This window comes from Cyanistes caeruleus, unplaced genomic scaffold (genome assembly GCF_971803275.1).
Source record: "Cyanistes caeruleus unplaced genomic scaffold, bCyaCae1.hap1.1 HAP1_SCAFFOLD_76, whole genome shotgun sequence".
NCBI lineage: Eukaryota > Metazoa > Chordata > Aves > Passeriformes > Paridae > Cyanistes > Cyanistes caeruleus.
In genome coordinates, this window is record NW_028255888.1 from 1,216,903 (window position 1) to 1,238,600 (window position 21,698).

The 21,698-nt window shown below is 49.8% G+C and overlaps 3 protein-coding genes across 4 annotated transcripts in view; 1 reads left to right on the top strand and 2 right to left on the bottom strand.

The window, feature by feature from the left end:
• Nucleotides 1-21,698, top strand: part of LOC147646911 (uncharacterized) — a 117,674-nt gene that overhangs the window by 17,364 nt on the left and 78,612 nt on the right. The window lies entirely within an intron of this gene.
• LOC147646912 (uncharacterized) lies at nucleotides 800-6,760 on the bottom strand. Its single transcript, XM_086872703.1, has 3 exons — nucleotides 6,701-6,760; nucleotides 2,998-4,985; nucleotides 800-2,951 (listed from the first exon to the last, which is right to left on the bottom strand). The coding sequence occupies exons 1-2, from the start codon at nucleotides 6,758-6,760 to the stop codon at nucleotides 3,183-3,185; spliced, it is 1,863 nt and encodes a 620-aa protein (XP_086728829.1). The 3' UTR covers nucleotides 800-2,951; nucleotides 2,998-3,182.
• LOC147646913 (serine/threonine-protein kinase pim-1-like) lies at nucleotides 7,109-9,612 on the bottom strand. Its single transcript, XM_086872704.1, has 6 exons — nucleotides 9,528-9,612; nucleotides 9,010-9,116; nucleotides 8,855-8,905; nucleotides 8,284-8,650; nucleotides 7,495-7,671; nucleotides 7,109-7,260 (listed from the first exon to the last, which is right to left on the bottom strand). The coding sequence occupies exons 1-6, from the start codon at nucleotides 9,610-9,612 to the stop codon at nucleotides 7,154-7,156; spliced, it is 894 nt and encodes a 297-aa protein (XP_086728830.1). The 3' UTR covers nucleotides 7,109-7,153.

Sequence of the window (21,698 nt, forward strand, 5' to 3'; positions counted from 1 at the left end):
TCTCCACAAACAGTGCTGATTGGAGGTGGATCTCCTTCTTTCACAATCGTTTTTAAACTGCAACATCAGTATTTGTGATAACCTGTCATGGGGTTGAATAATCCAATCTTGTTCATTCATTTTTAACAGAATTTCTTTAATTTCTCCTTCATAATCTGCATCAATTCCTCCTCCCATGACATCAACACTTTGCAAGGCCAAGCTCAAGTGAGCAGTTACCAAACCAAAGCGTCCTGGAGGAATCTGAATTCCTGTTCTTGTATTGTTAACTTTCATTTGCTTTGGCTTTTTCCTAATTAATTCCAGTGCATGAAGGTCCAGCCTGCAGCCTCTGGGGTGGCCCTGTCAGGGGCCATCACACCCAGAACAATTTCCCAGGCAGTCCAAGTCTCACTGTCCATGGTTGTGTTTGCAAATTGGGTGCAGCCCTGCACACCCAGGGGTTTCCATTTCCCCAGTGGGCCCATTGTTAAGGGCATGGAACACATCTGGGAGATGGGTTCTCCACCAGGACAGGTTCCCATCTCCTCATTTTATCAACTGCTCTTTTAACAATTCCTTCACCTGTTCAACCAGTCCTGCAGCTTGTAGAGAGTCTGGTACATGAAAAACCCAGCAGTCTTAATCAGTGTGCTTTTCACAGGAACAGACAAAGCATTCTGCATCATAGTATCAACAAACCCTATAAAAATAGCCAGTTTTATCCCTTCCTCCTTTATTCCTTGTATACAATTCACAAAAGTTTACCATTGACATTTGGGTCTTTGCCAGTTCTTTTTTGTAGGGTATTTAGTGTTACAGTGAGCAGCTAAAGCTCACAAATTGGTATTTTCAGCATTATTTCACATTATTGAGTTTTGGTTATATATATAAATATATATTATTGTGTTGTTATTGTTATTGTTATTATGTTACTTGCACAAACAAACCTGAGCTCAAGACTAAAACCTTTTTCTGTACCTTCATGTGGGAGCATTCCAAAAAAACAACTGTTCCTTCCGTTGGTGCTGTTAAGAAAATCCATCCTTGTCTTCCCAAACCCACAAGTTCTTTTCCTTTTTCCATATGCAATGTTTGGATGCATTTTAAGACATCCTGTGGTTCAGCCTCTTTTAACCGACTGCCCCACTGCTCGCACGGTGCTCCCACCTCAGCCCCACTCCAGAGCCAGTGAACTCTGGGGAGGGCTTCCCTTCTGGGAATTTGAGATGGGACTGATTCCTTACATTTACATTTAAAAAGTGATATTTTGTTGTGATCTGGCCAGACTTTGCCAATTTGGTTTCACCAGTGGGCAGGGTCAGCACCAAAGGCACCAACACCACCTGAAGGAATCAGTGTCACTTACTGCAGCTCCAAGCAGCAAAGGATCACAAAAGGAGCAGCTCTGCAATGCACCCAATCATCACTGCCAAAGATTGCCTGCAGGCATTAACAAAGATCCAGTTCCCCTCAGACTTTGCCATCCCCAGATCCACCCATCAGCTGGGGAAGCTGTCACAGCCAAGGACTGGAGAGCCACTCCTGGACACTGGGAAATCCTGCAGGTGCCTCCAGCCACAGGTGAGGCTCAACCCCGGCTGTGAGAGAGGGCCCAGGTTTGATAGTGCTGAATGAACAAACTGACAGCACTTCTGCTGTGGGAACATCTGGTTTCATCCTCCTCTTGCGTCCCTACCAAAGCCTGGCCAGGCCTCAAGGAGGAACCAAGGGAGTTGACTCTGTCCATACACCCCAAACAAGGCCAGATGTCAGATTGAATGGCCTTGTCTGGCTTCTAAACACAGAAAGGTCAATCCATGTTTCATTGATGAGTGGATCCATCTATCACAGTGCTAATGACCATGCATATTTCAGTAATGAGCAGACAGACAGATAACCTCTGGTTGGAAGGTTCATCCAGAGGTCACCTTTGGCTCAGGGCCTGTTGTTCAGGCCTCACTCAGGGCCTGTTGTTCAGACCTTGGCACTTCAGGGACGAGGTTTAGTGCTGGGCTTGACACTGCTGGGTGACTGGCTGGACTGGATGAGCTCAGAGGCCTTTTCCAGCAAAATGGATTCTATAATTGCAGGATTCTATCTGCTGCATTCAGCTAGGTCCATTACTTAGCAGCATTACTTTGGCCCAAAAGCCCCCTCTTGCTCAGCTCTTGTGGCCTGAGGCTTCAGCTCCTTCAGCTCCTGGTGCTGAGCTGCTCACGCTGAACGAGACGACTCAGAGAGAAGAATACAGTTCATCCAATTCCTTCTGGGACACAGAGAGGGGAGGTGTGAAAACAGGAGCATTGTTTGGTGTGGCCTCTTCTCTGCCCTTCACACCTTTCAGGGCTTTGAACCAGCCAAGAGCTTTCTCCAGGAGTTCAATGAAGCAGCTGTTCCTGCTCCCAGGTCTGGCTCTTCCCAGTCTCTGACCTTGACTGCTTTTGTCCCTCTTGCTGTGCCCTCTGCTCCCCCAGGGCTCTGTGGCTGCTGCCCAGGACTGTGGGAGTGGCACAGATCAAGGGGTCGAGCCCCTCCTTTCTGTGCCCTTGGAGCTGCCTGGTCACAGCAGCCTTTTCCATCTGGAAGCTCCACATGGAGAGGGAGTCCCCAGCTCTGTTCCTGGCGTAACATGCAGGAGCCCAGGTGCCTCAGGCTGCTGTGACACTGCTGCACAGGGAGGGAAGCATGGCAGAGGCTGCACTGAAAGTCAGCTCCATGTGCTGCTGTTGGTACTGCTGCGGGTGCTGGCACTGCTGATGATGGTGCTGGTGGTGGTGCTGGTGCTGGTGCTGCTGCTGGTGCTGGTCCTGCTTCTGGTGCTGGTGCTGCTGCTGCTCGTGCTGGTGGTGATGCTGGTGCTGGTGGTGGTGCTGCTGGCACTGCTGGTCCTGCTGCTGGTGCTGCTGATGCTGCTGCTGGCACTACTGGTGCTGCTTGTGCTGGTGTTGGTGCTGGTGACGATGGTGCTACTGGTGCTGCTGCCTCTGCTGCTGCTGGTACTGCTGGTGCTGCCACTGCTGCTGCTGCTGCTTCTGCTGGTGCTGGTACTGCTGGTGCTGCCACTGATGCTGCTAGTGGTGCTGCTGGTGCTGCTTCTTCTGGTGCTGCTGCTGCTGGTGCTTGTCCAGCCCCTGGTGCTGCTGCTGATGCTATGGCTGGTGCTGCTGCTGGTGCTGCTGGTGCTGATCCTGCCCCTGGTGCTACTGCTGGCGCTGGTGGTGCTGGTGCTGCTGCTGCTCGCACTGGTGGCAGTGCTGCTGCTGGTTCTGCTGGTGCTGCTGTGCTGCTGGTGCTGGTGCTGCCACTGATGCTGCTGGTGGTGATGCTGGTGCTGCAGGTGCTGCTGCTGCTGCTGTGCTGGTGCTGCTGGTGCTGGCACTGCTCGTGCTGCTGTTACTGGTGCTGCTGCTGCTGCTGGTGCTGGCACTGCTGGTGCTGCCACTGATGTTGCTGGTGGTGATGCTGGTGCTGCTGGTGCTGGTGCTGCTGTTGGTGCTGCTGCTGCTCCTGCCCCTGGTGCTACTGCTGGTGCTGGCGGTTCTGTTGCTGCTGGTGCTGCTGCTGGTGCTGCTGCTAGCACTGCTGGTGCTGGTGGTAGTGGTGCTGCTGCTGGTGCTGCTGGTACTGGTGCTGCTGGTGCTGCTGGTCCTGCTTCTGGTGCTGCTGCTGGTGCTGCTCTTGGTGTTGGTGGTGCTGTTGGTGGTGCTGCTGTTGTTGCTGCTGTTGTTGCTGCTGCCACTGATGCTGCTGGTGGTGCTGATGATGCTGCTTCTTCTGGTGCTGCTGCTGCTGGTGCTGGTCCAGCCCCTGGTGCTGCTGCTGATGCTATGGCTGGTGCTGCTGCTGGTGCTGCTGGTGCTGATCCTGACCCTGGTGCTACTGCTGGTGCTGGTGCTGCTGCTGCTGGCACTGGTGGTAGTGCTGCTGCTGGTTCTGCTGGTACTGCTGGTGCTGCTGGTCCTGGTGCTGCAGGTGATGCTGCTGGTGCTGCTGGTGCTGCTGGTGCTTCTGCTGCTGCTGCTGCTGGTGCTGGTGGTGCTGCTGCTGCTGCTGGTACTGGTGCAGGTGCTGCTGGTGCTGCTGCTGGCACTGCTGCTGGTGCTGCTGGCACTACTGGTACTGTTGCTGGTGCTGCTGCTGTTGCTGCTGCTGGTGGTGCTGGTGGTGGTGCTGCTGGTGGTGCTGCTGGTGGTGCTGCTGGTGATGCTGGTTCTGGTGCTGCTGGCACTGGTGGTGGTGGTGGTGCTGGTGCTGCTGGCACTGCTGCTGATGCTGCTGCTGGTGGTCGTGGTGCTGCTGCTGGTACTGGTGCTGGTGCTGCTGCTGGTGCTGCTGCTGCTGCTCGTGCTGGTGGTACTGCTGGTGAAGCTAGTGCTGGTCCTGTCCCTGGTGCTGCTGCCGCTGCTGGTTCTGCTGGTGCTGCTGGTGCTGCTGGTGCTGCTGCTGCTGGTAGTGCTGCTGCTGCTGATGCTACTGCTGCTGGTACTGCTGCTGCTGGCACTGCTGGTGCTGTTGGTGCTGGTGCTGCTGGTCCTGCTGCTGCTGCTTCGGCTGCTGGTCGTGCTGCTGCTGGTGCTGCTTTTGGTGCTGGTGCTGGTGCTGCTGCTGTTGGTGCTGCTGGAGCTGGTTCTGCTGGTACTGCTGGTGCTGCTGCTGCTGCTGGTGCTGCTGGAGCTGGTGCTGCTGGAGCTGGTTCTGATGGTACTGCTGGTACTGCTGGTGCTGCTGGTGCTGCTGGTGCTGCTGGTGCTGATCCTGCCCCTGGTGCTGCTGCTCGTGCTGCTGCTGCTCATGCTGCTGGTGGTGCTGCTGCTGGCGCTGCTGGTGAAGCTGGTGCTGGTGGTGGTGCTGCTGCCGGTGCTGGTGGTGGTGCTGGTACTGCTGCTGCTGCTGCTGCTGCTCCTGCTGCTGGTGGTGCTGCTGCTGATGCTACTGCTGGTGCTGCTGGTGCTGCTGGTGCTGCTGCTGGTGGTGGTGCTGCTGCTGCGATCATATTTCCAGCACTGCCCCACACTGAGGGATCAGACCCAGGCACTGCTGCTGCTCCCTCGGGACCAGCCCCAGTTTGGTTGTTGCTGTCAGTGCCAGCAGAAGCCGTGGCTGGAGCAGCAGGTGCTGACAGTGCCCCAAGGCCCAGGGCTGGAGGGGTCCCTGGGCTGGGGCTGGGAGGGAGCTGCCCCTTGTTCTCCCTGTGCCTCACGCAGAGCTGGGCCGGGCACAAGTGGGGCAGCAGAGCCAACAGGGAGCCTGCAAGTCTCTTCCAGCCGTGCCTGCTCAGAGTTTGGCCTTGGAGCTTCAGGTGGGCAAAGGCAGCTGCTCTGCTCCCTCTGCGTGTCCCCGTGTTCAGCAGTGCTGCTCCATCAGTCTGTGCCCAGCAACGGGGAAAAGCCTCAGCCTTGCAGGGCCAGGAGCTGCCGGGCTCTGCCTGAGCAGCTCAGCCAGCGGGAAGGGAGCTGCTCCACACAGGAACCAGGAGCAAAGGACACTTCTTTTTCATAGCATGATTTCTGTTTTAAGGGGAAAAATGCGGAAAAATAAAAGAAAAAAAACTTCTATAAAATGTGAAAGATAAAAACAGAACCCAAGCGTACAGTGAAAAATCTTCTCTAACTTTGAATTAAGGTGTAATTGGTCTTTTGAAACATAAAACTCAGTTATTTACTTTGTAAATGTGCTGATGGCATGATGCATCTTACCGGCCTCAGGAACCTTTTTGAAAAAGTTGTTTGGGTTGGATTCCAATATTGTTATTTTAAATTGTGGTGAAATTGGAGTGAAGCAAGAAGAAAGTGTTTTGCGCCTTGCCAGCTCCAAGCAGCACTGGGAATCTAAACTCTGTCAAACCCCAAATCCTTTAGAAGATGCCCTTCCTTCTCACCCTGTGAATGAGCTGCACATTCCCTTTCAAACATTCAGGGGTTTCTTAAAGATGCAAAGTCCCACTTACAGCTTTTTGCTCTGGTTTGGAAGTGCAGAGGGGCGATTCTTCATCCATCAGCTCCAGACTGCACTGCCTCAGGAACACAGCAGTGGCACTTCTAGAGGAGGAAGAAAGTGCAATTGCACAATTGCAGCCAAAAAGAAAGGAAGAGTGGAACACAGAAAACATCCTGTGCAGATGCAGGCATTCAGCTGGGACTGTGGAGAGTTTGGGTCCTTGCCAATTGGATGTGTGTCCCTAACTGCAATCTCTTGGCCTGCAGGAGAGTCTCACTCACCTGCAAAAGCAGAAAGCTCAGGCGGTGTGCTGGGAACGCGCTCGTGTGATGCAAAGCTGTCAGAGCAATGGGAGGGCAGGGTGAGCCCAGCTGTGCCTGGGGCTGAGCCCAGCAGAGCCCTGGCAGAGCCCAGAGCAGCCTCAGCATCCACAGAGCCTGGCTGCAAGGAGAGAAACCAGAAACCGCCCGTCAGCTGAAGGCTCCTGTCCCCTTGTCCCAGCCACCCGCGGTGCCCAGGCCATGCTGGCCGTGCTCAGAGCTGGGCCCAAAGCTGCCCATCACTGCTGCCTTTGGGAGCAGAGCAGGAGGGCAGGCCATGTGCCCAGCCTGCAGCCAGCCACGGCAGACCCAGCCCCTCAGCAGCTGTCCAGAGACAAAAAGCAGCTTGGCAGCCAACTGAAGAATTGCTTGCATCCACCCCAGCCAAGGGGGGAACCTTTGGTGCCTGGCCAGGCTGTGCCATGCCCAGATCTGGGAGCATCCCCTGGCTGTGGACTCACCTGCAAATTGGGCGTGGAGCAAGTCTTTGAAGAAGACATGCCAGAATTGAAATCCATCATCTTCAGCTGGCCAGCTGGAGGAAGAGATTGCCATCTTTGAGGTTGTCCTTGGTGTCTCCAGCAGCAGCCCCAGCTGGTAACAGCTTCTCCAGGGGCTCCTTCTCCTTGCCTAGGGGCCAGACCAGGCTGTCAGTGCTCTGCCCAGGGTCCCAGCCATCAGTGAAGCAGACAAGCAAAAGCAGGGGGAATGGTGGCCACCAGTGCTTGCCACACCAGGTGTCCAGCTCAGCTCAAGCCCAAGAGCTGTGTGTTCCCTTCTGATGACCCCTGCTCAGAGCTACAGGCACGACAAAAACAGCCTGGTTTGCTTTGCCACCGATTGCCAAGAAATGTGTGGAGCTGTTACCTGCCAGGCCCCTGGATCCAACTGTGCATGTGGATCTCTCCCATCTCCTAGGGCAGATGAACAGCCTGCATCCAAGGATCGCGGAAAAGGTCTTCTAAGGATGGCCTGTCCGAGGGTTGCATGGACAAACACCTCTTAATAATATCTTGGCATTCTGAAGAGAGAAACCAGGAATCACCAGTCAGTTGGAGAAGTTGCCGCCCCCTTCCAGTGCCCAGGCCGTGCTGGGTGTGCCCAGAGCTGGGCCTCAACTTCCCCATGGATTCCCTGTCTGCAGGAGAGCAGGACATGTGCCACCTCCTCAGCAGCTGCCAGAGCAGGATGCTCATGAGCCCACAGCTGTCTCCCAAGCCTGGTGTTCCCCCTGTGCCCAGAGATGAGGATTCACCTTGGGAGAGCCGTCGTGGGAACAAGATCCGCCCCCAGATGATCTGCTGGCCCCTCATGAATGGGTGCTTCCCTATGACCAGCTGGTAGAGCAGGAGGCCCAGGGACCAGATTGTTGCTGCCTGGCCATGGTAGCGTTGCTGGTGGATCCACTCTGGTGGGCTGTAGGACAGGGTTCCTGTGGAACACAGATGGAGCTCATCAGGGGGATGCTGCTGCTCCCAGAGCCTGGCCCCAGCATCCCTGGGCATGTGGGGGCTGCCCCAGCAGCACACGGGGTGACCCACTGCCCTCTTGCCAGCACCTGGCACTTGGCTACAAACCCAGGGTTGGAAAAGAAGCCACTGCTGCTGGAAGAGGGCAGCAGAAGCACTGGGGAGGCCCAACCATGACAAGCAAATAAAACCCACCCCGTGGTAGAGAAAACACACTCTCCTCCCTGCCTGCATGGCCTCCAAAACATTGTTAATAGGCCAAGGCAAACGTGGGGAGCAGAGGAGTTCAAGCCCTTCCTCGCTGACGCACTAAACTCTCTGGGGCATGGGGTCAGACCCCCGCCCTCTGCTACCCCCATGGGGGTTTTTGTCAGGCTGGCTGTCCCAGCCCCAGCCCAGGGCACAGTGGGTGCTGAAGGCTCTTGGCAGGGCTGGGAGCTGGCCCCACTCACACCCCCATCCAAATCAATTTGCCTCAAGCATTGATCCCATCCTGGCAGCACCACGGGGAATCCCCGGTGCCACAGCCAGGCCGGGCCATGAGATGGCCAGGAGCATCCCCTGCGAGGGCTCACCTGCAAACTGGGTGTAGGCTGTGTCTTGCAGGAAGGCGCCACAGCCAAAGTCGATCAATTTCAGCTGCCCAGTGGCCAGGTCGAGCAGGATGTTCTCCGGTTTTATGTCCCTGTGCAGGACCCCGCAGCTGCTGCAGTGCTGCACGGCCTCCAGCACCTGGCGAAAGAGCCCCCGCGCCTCCTCCTCTGGCAGGAACCTCCGCTCCGCCAGCAAATGCGAGAGGTCCTGGCACCGCTGTGGACGCTCCAACACTAACACGAAGCTGTCGGGGAGCTCAAGCCACTCCAGCAGCTGAATGACTGCAGCACAGCCAGAGGACACCCTGTCCAGCAGCACAATCTCCATGGGAGCACGGGTGCCGTCGGGCTGCGGGAGGAGCACGGTGCTGTCAGTGGGGCTGAGGCCGGGCCAGGGCTCTGGGACCCCTCAGCCAGCCCGGGATGCTCTGCACACCTCGCTCACCCCACGCCCGCTCTCCCCGCAGGGCTCTCGGCGGCTCCCACCCCGCCTGGCCCCGGCTCATCCCTGCCCGGCACGCCCCGGCTTCTGCCGCTGGCCCCGCACACTCACCAGCTCGCCCCAGAGCCGGACGCGATCCCGCGGCACACATTTGATGGCCACCTGCGAGCAAGGAGCAGCAGAGGCTTGAGCTCGCTGCCCGCCCCGCCGCGCCCCCGCCATCTCCTCCGCCCCCTCCTCCTCCTCCTCCTCTGCCCACCGCTCACCGGGGCGCCGTCCGAGAGTCGCGTGGCCGCGAAGACGCTGCCGAAGCCGCCGCGCCCCAGCAGCGGGCCCAGCTCGTAGCGCTGCTGCAGGGCCTCCTGCGCCTTCCCTGGGGGCGAGTCGCGGCCATCAGCGCTCGGCCCGGGGACAGGAACGGCCCCCGAGCGCTCCCCGAGCTCCCCGGGCCGGGCATCCGCAGGCGTTCCCTCATTGGAACGCGGCAGCGGCGGCTCGGGGCCAGCGGCCGCGCTGCTGAGCGGCGGAGCTCGGGCCGGGGAAGCCGCAGCGGAGGCGGCGGCAGCGGCCGCGCCGCCTGTGTCCTCCGCGGGCCCCGGGAGGAGCCGGGGGCAGGGCCGGGGTCGGGACCGGAGCTGGGGCCGGGACCGGAGCCTGCGTCGGGGCCGGGGCCGGGATCGGGCAAGGCGGAGCCAAAGGGCAGCGATTCCGCCCCAGCCCCAGGCAATGATGCCCGCCCAGCAGCGCCAGCGCCAGCACAGCCAGAGCCCAGCGGAGGCGAGACCACGGCGGGACGGCCGGGGCCGGGACCGGGGCCGGGGCAACCCCGCCTGGGCCCGTGGGCGGGTCCGGGGGCGGGCCGGGGGCATGGCCCGGGCGGGTACGGGGAGAGGGAACCTGGAAAAGGGGGGGACGCAGGAAAAGGGAGACCCACAGAGAATGTGGGACAGTGGGAAAGGGAGAGGAGAGACAGAAAAGTGATAAATTTGATGCTTTCGCTGCTTCTACTGCTGCTGCTGCCGCCGCTGCTGCTGCTGCCGCTGCTGCCGCCGCTGCAACTGAAGCACCGGGACCGTTTGTCCCCGTGTCCGTTTGTCCGTTGCCCGCTCGGCCCCGGCCCGAGCCCCGCACTCCCCGGGCAGCCCCTGAGCCTGGCCAAAAACGGGAACTTTGCCGTGTTGAGCCAAGAGCCAGAGTCTTGACTCCTGCACAGGGGCACAGGAATGCCCTTGGCTGCTGCTGTGCCTTGTCCCTGCTGAGGGTCAGGCACCATCTGAGCACATTCCCTGAATGCAGAATTTGTACCCGACCCAAGCACTGCACTTGTGTCTCCAGCATTGCTTTCCAAGGAAAACAGGGCAAGGCAAACTGGGCATAGCTCATGGTATTTTACGGTGTCTAAAACTTGCCAAGTCTCAGATCTTAGAGGTGAGATCCATTTGGAATGAATGGGATGGAGAAAGTGCAAGATGGAAAAGGGGAACATAAAAATAGAGAATAGAGAAAAATAGAGAAAAATATATTGGTTGTTTCTTTTGATTTGATTTTCATTTCATAAGAAAGTTGTTTCAATTTTCCCAGAATCTTCTCCACAGTCCCGTCTGTTCTTTCCAAAAACCTGTCCTGGAGAACAAGGCACAGCTCCTGTCACAAGATGTGCCCCCAGCTGCAGCTTCTCTTGGCTTCCCACACTGTGACTGCAGCACAACTCTTGCAGCAAAGCAGGACAAATATTTCAAGCACTTGACAACTTGTTCTTTCTTTTCCTTGTGCACTGGGGAGTTGTGCCATTGGTAAGGTTTTCACTGTTACTCTTCTAGACAAAGAAAACATGATGAGGTACCAGGAATTGTTCGGGAATACAAGCCTGGCTGAATGCGGAGAAAGAATCTCCAGGGTGTGCAGCCAGAAGTGGAGAGCTGATCATTCCAAATGCCCCATGGACACCTTGAAAGTGATCTGGAACATGAAGATGGGCTGACAGAGAGAGTTTGTTTCTGTGTTCAGTTTAGATGATTCTACATCTCTTGCACTGGTAGAAATCAAGAGCACAATCAGTGGATGATTAAGCATCAGAACATGATAAGCTGGACCTCTCTGGATGACAGAAAGAATGTGAAAAGGAGAAATGCAGGGAATGACTTGGTGAACTTTGTATATAAGAAGGTACATTTTTTCCTAATAATTTCCAATTCATTCCCTTTGTTTTATCCTTTTAAAAAGGCCAATTGCATCTCAGATTCCCCATGAAATGAGAAGCCTGAGCTTGTGGGACTGCCTGAAAGGTGCCCTGTTCCTTTTTCTTCTGCTGCTCCGTAGAAACAGTGAAGCGAGTTGGGGAGTTATGTTTTTTTTTCTCCTAGTCGATTTTTTCATTTTATTTGCCACTGTAAAGGCAATTTCTGTGATGGCCTCTGTCAGTTGATTCTATTTCAGCAGCAGCAGCAGCAACAGGGCTGTGTTTGAGCACTGCAAATGTGACCTGTGTGGCTTTAATTCTCTTTGATTTTGTGCTCAGGGAGTTGGGAGCATTTGGAGATCTACTACTCATGAGGCCTTTTTAACAAGCAGTCCGAGTTCCCTGTCAGAAAAGCACAGTGGGTCGCACTGATTGAAAGAGGCAATTGCAGCTGTACTGCTAAAATTCAAGTGGCAAGCAGAAGAGGGGCAAGAGCAGCCGGGATCTACAATTGCCAAGGCCAAGGCACCAACAGCCTCCTGCTGTCACCTCAGGGTGAGCAAAACAGTGCTCAAAACAGCGCTGGAACCCGATCCTTTCTTCCTCTGAGGGCTGGCTGAGGGCAGCAGAGGCGGGCCTGAGGAATCAGGGCTGTTTGTGGGGGATTGTTGCTGTAGTCCAGAATTGCCCTGGCAAAAGCCCTGGCAAGCCGAGGCAGGAGCAGGTGGGAAGGGCCGGCGCTGCTGCTGCTCGTGGCCGGGAGCCCCGGCCGGGCCGGGCCGGCGCCCGCTGCGCTGCGGCTGCTGCTGCTGCCAGAGCCGGGCGGGACTCGGGGACAGGGAATGGACACGGGGGGACAGCAAAGGCCTTGGGGGCTGCAGGGATGTTGGCACTGGGGCCAGCGCCTGCACAGAGCTTCAGCCCGCAATGAACCCCGAGGGAAACGCCGGGGAAAGGCTCCATTCAGCCTTTGTTTACTCGTCGCTATGAAGGGACCGAAATAAAAGGAGAAAGAGCAGGGCCTGACCCCTTCTCCTCTGGGAGGAGCCCCGCGCCTGGAGCTGAGAGGGGCCGTGAGGAAAAATGAGGGGCCATGAAGGGCTTTGAGAGGCCATGAGAGGCCATGAGAGGTTTTATGGGGCCCTGAGAAGTTCTATGGGGCCATGAGGGGCTGTGAGGGGCCATGAGGAGCCTCAGCCCTGGCAGGAGGGGGTCCCACCATGTTCCCAGGGCAGGGCCGCCGTGAGGGGCCGCGAGTGCAGACGTGGCAGCAGAGCGGGCTTGGGGCACCTCTGGGAGGGGATGAGACCCTTCCCCTGCTCCAAACCACACCAAACCCAGCATTAACAGGATTTTCCGTCTTTAGATTCCACTGGCAACTTGGAGTTGAGTGTACAGTTTAATTCTGGTGGGAAAAACAAGGGAATTTTCCCAGTGTGTGACATCCAGCCTTTTTTTTTCATGTCTAAGATTTAAAAGTCTTGACAATGAAAAGTAATACTAAAAAATAAAAATAATAGAAAGGGATTTAGTTTGTAATTCAGACAAAAGATGTTTCATCTTTTTCCAAGGTTCTGGTCCCCTTCCTCCAGGGTCATTTCCTTTACTCACCCACTTTCTAATAGGTAGAACGGAGTTAAGCACACAGGAAAAGACAACAGCTCCTGTTTCCAAGATTAGCAGCCACCACTCCAGAGACCCTGAATTGCCCCCAGGCACGTGTGTGCACTTGAAGGGTGAGCGGGTGTTGGGGACAGAGATCTCAAACTCCTTCTAAGGCTGTGAGAAACCCACAAGTGGCAAAGTATCATTGTGGGTCAGCTCCTGCTGAAATTCCATTCCCCCACACCCTCCAAATGGGCAGGCAGGGCTGGGCTCTGGCAGGGTTCAGTTTTGAGTGCCTTGTGCTCCCTGGCATGGAAGTGATCCTATGAACTCTGGTATTGATGGATTGTGGTATGGCTGCTGAAAGAGCGGGGGGAATCTCAGGAGACAGGAACGTCTCTTGTTCTCCCTTCTCCCTGCAGAACCCCCTCTCCAAAGAGAAATGCCTGTGTCGGGTTTCCATGAGACCCCTTCCATCAGGCCAGTGTTTGACCCACTGTGTGGTCTGCAGGAGCCAAAGCCAGAGGAGTCCCAATATCAGTCACCCCACGGTCCCCACACAGCAGGAGAAAGCACTGCTTGCAGTGGGGCTGCTGATCTGTGACCTGTCCTGGTTCCATCCACCCCACTCCTCTCAGCAACAGACACCAGAAGGATCCCAGGAAAGCCCCAGTGCTGTACCAGATGCCAGGAGCACTCCCTGCTGTGGCCTCAGGGATGCTGGGTGACCTCGTCAATGAGGATCTGTGGCTGGTGATGGAATGTGTGGATGGAGTGTGTGGATGGAGGTTGTTGGAGACACGCATGGGGCTGAAGGAGAGATGGCAGCTGTCAGTCGGGAGGGCAGGGACCCCGCTTGAGAGTCCATTGCCTTGGACACCCTCAGCCACAAGATGTCCAAGAAGTCACACAAGGCCTTGGCACTCTCAGCCTTCTTTCCCCCAAGTTCCAGCTTCATGTACAGTTACAGCAGAGAACGTTGCTTGTTTCTAGAACAAAGATCCCAGATGGAACAAGCCTTGCTGGTTTTAGTCAGAAGCATCAGTGACCAAAAGTTGTATTTCCTTTGGTTTGGTCACATCTTTGTTCATTCTCAGTGTTCAGGCTGGGCTGTGGGGTGTCCTCATTTGCTGCGTTTTCTGAGTTCCTCTTGGATCCTTTGAGCAATAGGTTGTGCCCTCTGAGGATCCTTTGTGCTCCTTGGTGACCCAGGAGAACCTTGCAGGCAATTTTTGGGGGAGCTGCTGCTGTGATGTCACAGGAACGTTGCCGTGTCCTTGTGGTGTTCCCGTTGCTGTGGGGCACAGAGGCCTCAGTGTCAGAGCGGCTCTGGGCACCTGCTCATTGTCTGAGGATCATCCTGCCCGAGGCATTCTCAGCAGCCAGCCCAGCCCCTGATGGGTGTTCTTCTGTCCTTGCAGGGGGACAGACAATCTGCAGTCATGTGCAGCACAGCCAAAATGATCCAGCAAGCGCTTGCTGCAGTTTGCACTCTGGACTCTGTGGCTTCTTATGGGTATTTTTTAACTCACTGGGCCCCTAAGTCGAGGATTTCCCCAGGTGCACCATGTGTGCCTTTGGGATTGCTCTGGGCCTTTTGTTCATCCTTTGGAACGGAGGTGATTTTGAATGAAAATTGCCATTAAGATGCCATTTATTTGGGAGAGCTCCTGCCAACAACTTCTTAAAAAAGGGGTTGTTTGTAGCCAGCAGGGTGTGCACAGCATTTGGAATGGAGCCTTGGGGGGTTCTGTTCCCCAAGAGGAAAGTCTGTGGCAGCAGACTCTGGCACTCCCTCTGTTTGCTCACCCAGCCAAAAACTGGACACAGCCTTATATTTTGTGCTGTTCTCTTGCTTCCTGTGTGATCCAAAAGGACTGTGGCTCCAGGAGGGAAGTTGTGAAAGTGAAATGCTCTCTCTTGGCATTAACTTCTTGTGTGGGATTTTCCAGCAGAGGCAGCTTTTTCTCCTAACAGCATCTGGTTCAGGTGAAGGTCCCCTCACACATGGATACTGGGAAGCTCCTTCTTCAGTGGGCAGGAAAAAAACCTTTGGTGTTCAGAGATCCCAGCTGTTCCTTTTCAACACCAGTATGAGCCCACTAAGCTCCAGTATGATCCTTGGATCATCCTGTCACATGGCAGCACTCCCAGGATGATCCCATTTGCCTCGGACTAGATCAACCCAGTCAGTCCCAGTATGATGCCGTTGGCTCCCAGCACGCTCCCAGTTGCTCCCAGTCACCCCCAGTATGGGGGATGATGTGCATGGTATGTTCCCAGTCATTCTCAGATACTCCCAGTATGAGTCCAGTCACTCCCAGTATGATCCAAAACTGGATTGCTGGGAGGCTTCATGGAATCCTGGAGACCATTGTGACACTCTAGGGCCCCATGGAACCGTGGTGACACCAGCTTGGCTGGGAGTGTTGATGTGCTGCAGGGTAGGAGGGCTCTGCACAGGCAGCTGGACAGGCTGGATCCAGGGCCCAAACCCAACAAGGTGAGGTTTAACAAGCCCAAGTGTCGGGTCGTGCACTTTGGCCCCAACACCCCCTGCAGTGCTACAGGCTGGGGACAGAGTGGCTGGACAGCAGCCAGGCAGAAAGGGACCTGGGGCACTGATGGACAGCAGGCTGGGCATGAGCCAGCAGTGTGCCCAGGTGGCCAAGAAGGCCAATGGCTTCTGGCCTGGATCAGGAACAGTGTGGCCAGCAGGAGCAGGGCAGGGATTCCTCCCCTCTACTCTGCACTGGTTGGGTAGCACCTCGAGTGCTGTATCCAGTTCTGGGCCCCCAATTTATTTAGGAATGCCATGGATGGGCTGGAGCATGTCCAGAGAAGGGCAACAAGGCTGGTGAGGAGTCTGGAGCACAAGTCCTGTAAGTGATAGTAAAAGGTCTCAAAATGTTAGAAAATCCAGGGACTTAGAAAGGAATTTAGGTTTGGAAAGGCCTTGGAAATGTAGGCCCTGGGAAATGTTAGGCCTTGTACTTGATAAAAATCAGGTCAAAACTGCACCTGTGTAATCAGTAGATGATGATGATACACTTGTTAGATATGATTGGATATAATTATTGTTTAAAGAACATGAAGAACAATGTTAGGGGGCTGGGGGGGATCAGGAGAAATCCATGCTTGGGTAAAAACAATGCATACGATAGAACAATGTAAGGTTAATAATTAATATGTAAGTTAAATAATGCTAGAGTATAAAACATGTTGACTTTAAAACCAAGATGGGTCAGATTTGGGTATGTGTACCCCTGACACTCAGATCTCTTAATAAAGCCCCTGCATATAATCATTTGTGATTATGTGTGTTCCTGAATGCTAACAATTTCATCAGATTTTACTGGAATTTTGTGAGATATTTCTGGAATGTTGTGGATTTTTGTGGAATTTTGTGGGATATTGAGGAGACTTGAAAATTTTTGAGGGATCTTTCTTAGATTTTGTGGAAATTTGTGGAGATTTTATGGGATGTTTCTGTAATTTGGGCGGGTTTTGAGAAGTTTTACAAATTTTGTGGGATGGTTTTGTGGAATTTTGTGGGATTTTTTTGGATTGTTGTAGAATTTCCTAGAATTTTTGGGGATTTTGAAGAGACTTGAGGAATTTTGAAATATTTTTCTTAGATTGCGTTGAAATTTGCAAAGATTGTGTGGAATATTTCTGGAATTTGGTAGGGTTTTGAGAAGAGTTATGTAATTTGATAGGGTTTTTCTGGAATTTTGTGGATATTTTTTGAATGTTGAGGAATTTTCTGGAATTTGGTGAGATTTTGAAGAGACTTGAAGAATTTTGAGAAAATTTTCTTTGTGCGGAAATTTGTGGAGATTTTGTGGGATATTTCTGTAATTTGGTAGGGTTTTGAGAAGATTTTGGGAATTTTGTGAGATGTTTTTGGAAATTTGTAAGATTTTTTTGGAATGTTGAAGAATTTTCTAGAAATTTGTGGGATTTTGATGAGACTTGAAGAATTTTGAGGGATTTTTCTTAGATTGTGTGGAAATTTGTAAAGATTTTGTGGGATGTTTCTGGAATTTGGTAGGGTTTTGAGAAGATTTAGGGAGTTTCTTGGGATGTTTGTGGAATTTTATGGGATGTAGCTGGAATTTTTGTGGGGTGTTTTTGGAATTTTGTGGAATGTTTGTGGAATTTTGAAGGACTTTGAGAAGACGTGAAGCACTTTGAGGTATTTTTCTTAGATTGTGTGGAAATCTGTAATGATTTTGTGGGATGTTTGTGGAATTTGGTAGGGTTTTGAGAAGATTCAAGGAGGTTGTTGGAATGTTTGTGGAATTTGGTGGGTGGTTTATGGAATTTTGTGGGGGGTTTGTGGAATTTTGTGGGATGTAGCTAGAATTTTGTGGAATGTTTGTGGAATTTTGTGGAATGTTTGGGAAGTTTTGAAGGACATGGAGTAGACACAAAGCACTTTGCAGTATTTTTTTTAGATTGTGTGGAAATTTGTAAAGATTTTGTGGGATGTTTCTGGAATTTGGTAGGGTTTTGAGAAGATTTAGGGAGTTTCTTGGGATGTTTGTGAAATTTTGTGGGATTTTCCTGGAATTTGGTGGGATTTTTGTGGAATTGTGTGGGATGTTTCTGGAATTTTGAAGGACTTTACGGAGACATTAAGAATTTTGAGGGATTTTTCCTAGATTGTGTGGAAATTTGTGGAGATTTTGTGGGATATTTCTGTAATTTGGTAGGCTTTTGGAAGATGTAGCGAGTTTGTTGGGATATTTGTGGAATTTTGTGGGTGGTTTGTGTAATTTTGTGGTATGTTTGTGGAATCTTGTGGAATGTTTCCAAAATTTTGTGGAATGTTTACGGAATTTTGAAGGACTTTGAGGACACACGAAGCACTTTGAGATATTTTTCTTAGATTGTGGGGAAATTTGTAAAGATTTTGTGGGATGTTTCTGGAATTTGGTAGGGTACTGAGAAGATTTAGTGAGTTTGTTGGGATGTTTGTGGAATTTTGTGCATAGTGTGTAGAATTTTGTGGGTGGTGTTTGTGGAAATTTGTGGGTTGCTTGTGGAATTTTGTGGAATTTCTGTGGAGTTTTGTGGGATGATTCCTGAATTTGGTAGTACTTTGAGGAGACACGAAGGACTTTGAGGTATTTTTCTTAGATTGTGTGGAAATCTGTAAAGATTTTGTGGGATGTTTGTGGAATTTGGTAGGGTTTTGAGAAGATTGAGGGAGTTTGTTGGGATGTTTGTGGAATTTTGTGGGTGGTTTATGGAATTTTGTGGGTGGCTTGTGGAATTTTGTGGGATGTTTCTGGAATTTGGTAGGGTTTTGAGGAGATTTAGAGTTTGTTGGGATGTTTGTGGATTTATTGGGAGGTTTCTGGAAATTTGTTGGATTTTTCTTTGATTTTGTGGAAATTTGTGGGGCGTTTCCTGAATTTTGAAGGACTTTGAGGAGACACGAAGCACTTTGAGGTATTTTTCTTAGATTGTGTGGAAATTTGTAAAGATTTTATGGGATGTTTTCGGAATTTGGTCGGGGTTTGAGAAGATTGAGGGAGTTTGTTGGGCTGTTTGTGGAATTTTGTAGAATGTTTGCGGAATTTTGAAGGACTTTGAAGAGACACGAAGGACTTTGAGGTATTTTTCTTAGATTGTGTGGAAATTTGGAAAGATTTTGTGGGATGTTTCTGGAATTTGGTAGGGTTTTGAGAAGATTTAGGGAGTTGGGATGTTTGTGGAATTTTGTGGGATGTAGCTGGAATTTTTGTAGGATGTCTGTTGCATATTGTGGGTGGTTTCTTAAATTTTTGTGGAATTTTTGTGGACTTTTGTGGAATGTTTCCTGAATTTTGAAGTACTTTGAGGAGACATGAAGAACTTTGAGGGAATTTTCTTAGATTGTGTGGAAATTTGTAAAGATTTTGAGGGATATTTCTGGAATTTGTAGGGTTTTGAGAAGATTTAAGGAGTTTATTTGGTTGCTTGTGGAATTTTGCGGGTGGTTTGTGGAATTCTGTGAAATTTTTCTGGAATTTCATGGTATTTTGAGGGACGTTTCCTGAATTTTGAAGGACTTTGAGGAGACATAAAGCTTTGATGTATTTTTCTTAGATTGTGTGGAAATTTGTGGAGATTTTGTGGGAAGTTTTTGGAATTTGTTGGCATTTTGAGAAAATGTTTAGAATGTTGTCGGAGGTTCCTGGAATGTTGTGCGATTTTTTTGGAATGTTGTGGAATGTTCTGGAATTTGGTGAGATTTTTGAGGGGACTTGAAGAACTTTGATGTATTTTTCTTAGATTGTGTGGAAATTTTTGGAGATTTTTGTGGGGTGTTTCTGGAATCTGGTAGGGTTTTGAGAGGACTTAGGGAGTTTGTTGGGATGTTTGTGGAATTTTGTGGGATTTTTCTTGAATTTTGTGGGATGTTTGTGGAATTTTGTGGAAATTGGAAGAGATTTTGTGGAATATTTCTGGAATTTGGTAGGGTTTTAAGAAGATTTAGGGAGTTTGTTGGGATGTTTGTGCAATTTTGTGGGATGTTTCTGGAATTTGTAAAGACTTTGAGGAGAGATGAAGTGTTTTGAAGTATTTCTCTTAGATTGTGTGGTAATTTTTTAAGATTTTGTGGGATGTTTCTGGAATTTGGTAGGGTTTTGAGAAGATTTAGTGAATTTTGTACGATTTTTCTTTAATTTTCTGAGATTTTGAGGAGACTTGAAGAATTTTGAGGGCTTTTTCTTAGATTGCGTGGAAATGTGTAAAGGTTTTTTGGGATATTTCTGGAATTTGGTAGGGTTTTTTTGAGAGTTAGGGTATTTGGTAAGGTTTCTCTGGAATTTTATGGATTTTTTGGAATGTTGTGGGATTTTCTGGAATTTGGTGAAATTTTGAAGAGACTTGAAGAATTTTGAGAAATTTTCTTAGGTTGTGTGGAAATTTACAAATGTTTTGTGGGATGTTTGTGGAATTTGGTAGGGTTTTGACAAGATTTAGGGAATTTTGTGGGATGTTTGTGAAATTTTGTGGGATTATTTTAGAATGTTGTGGAATTTTCTAGAATTTGGTGAGATTTTGAGGAGACGAAGAATTTTGAGGAGATTTTCTTTGATTGTGTGGAAGTTTGTAAAGATTTTCTTGGATGTTTCTGGAATTAGGTAGGGTTTTGAGAAGATTTAGGGAATTTTGTGGGATGTTTCGGGAATTTTGTGGGATTTCTGTGGGATTTTGCATGATTTGGAGGAGACGTGAAGTATTTTTAGGGATTGTTCTTAGATTGTGTGGAAATTTGCAATGTTTTGGGTAGATGTTTCTGGAATTTGATAGGGTTTTGAGAAGATTTAGGGAATTTGGTGGGATGTTTGTGTAATTTTGTGGGATTTTTTTCTGGAATTTTGTAGAATTTTCTACGATTTTGAAGGACTTTGAGGAGACATGAAGGACTTTGAGGGATTTTTCTTAGATTGTGTGGAAATTTGTAAAGATTTTGTGGGATGTTTCTTGTGTTTTGAGGGATTTTGATGTGCCTTGAAGAATTTTGAGGGATTTTTCTTGAATTTTGTGGGATGTTTGTGGAATTTTGTTTAAATTGGAAGAGATTTTGTTAGGATGTTTCTAGAATTTGGTAGGGTTTTGAGAAGATTTTTCTGGAATTTTGTGGGATGTTTGTGGAATTTTGTGGAAATTGGAAGAGATTTTGTGGGTTGTTTCTGTAATTTGGTAGTGTTTTCATAAGATTTTGGGAGGTTTTTTTATTTTTCTGGTACTTTGTGGGATATGGATGAAACCTGAAGAATTTCGAGGGATTTTTCTTAAATTGTGAGGAAATTTGTAAAGGGTTTGTGGGATGTTTCTTGTATTTTGAAAGATTTTGAAGTGACTTGAAGAATTTTGAGAAAATTTTTTTGATTGTGTGGAAATTGGAAGAGATTTTGTGGAATCCTTCTGTAATTTGGTAGGGTTTTGAGAAGATTTGGGGACTTTTGTGGGATGTTTGTGGAATTATGTGGGATTTTTCTTGAATTTTGTGGGATTTTGAGGAGACTTCAAGAATTCTGAGGGATTCTTTTTTAGATTGTGTGGAAATTTGTAAATGTTTTCTGGGATGTTTCTGGAATTTGGTAGGGTTTTGAGAAGATTTTGGGAATTTTGTGGGATGTTTGTGGAGTTTGGTGGGTTTTTTCTGGATCTTTGTGGGATATGGATGAAACTTGAAGAATTTTGAGGAGATTTTCTTTGATTGTGTGGAAATTTGCAATGGTTTTTGTGGTATGTTTCTGTAATTTGGTAAGGTTTTGAGAAGATTTAGGGAATCTGGTAGGGTTTCTGTTGAATTTTATGGATTTTTTTTGAATGTTGTGGAATTTTCTGGAATTTGGTGACATTTTGAAGAGACTTGAAGAATTTTGAGAAGATTTTCTTAGATTGTGTGGAAATTTGTGGAGATTTTTTGGGATGTTTCTGGAATTTGGTAGGGTTTTGAGAAAATTTTGGGAATTTTGTGGGATGTTTGTGGAATTTTGTGGGATGTTTGCAGATTTTTTGTGGGATTTTTTTCTGGAATTTTGTGGAATTTTCTAGAATTTTGTGGGATTTTGAAGAGTCTTGAAGAATTCCGAGGAGATTTTCTAAGATTTTGTGGAAAGTTTTAAAGCTTTTGTGGGATGTTTCCGGAATTTTGAGGGATTTTGAGGAGACTTGAAGAATTTTGATGGGATTTTTCTAAAATTGTGTGGAAATTTGTAAAGATTTTGTGGGATGTTTCTGGAATTTGGTAGGGTTTTGAGAAGACTTTTCTGGAATTTTGTGGGATGTCTGTGGAATTTTTTGGAAATTTGTGGAAATTTTGTGGTAAGTTTCTGGAATTTGGTAGGGTTTTGTGAAGATTCAGGGAATTTTGTGGGATGTTTGTGGAACTTAGTGGGATTTTTTTGGAGTGTTGTAGAATTTTCTAGAATTTTGTGGGATTTTGAGGAGACTTGAAAAATTTTGTGGAGATTTTCTTAGATTGTGTGGAAATTTGTGAAGATTTTTGGGATGTTTCTGGAATTTGGTAGGGTTTTGCAAAGATTTTAATGGAATTTTGTAGGTTTTTTCCAGAATTTTGTGGAAATTTGTGGAGATTTTGTGGGATGTTTCTGTAATTTGTTAGGGTTTTGAGAAGATTTTGGGAATTTTGTGAGATAT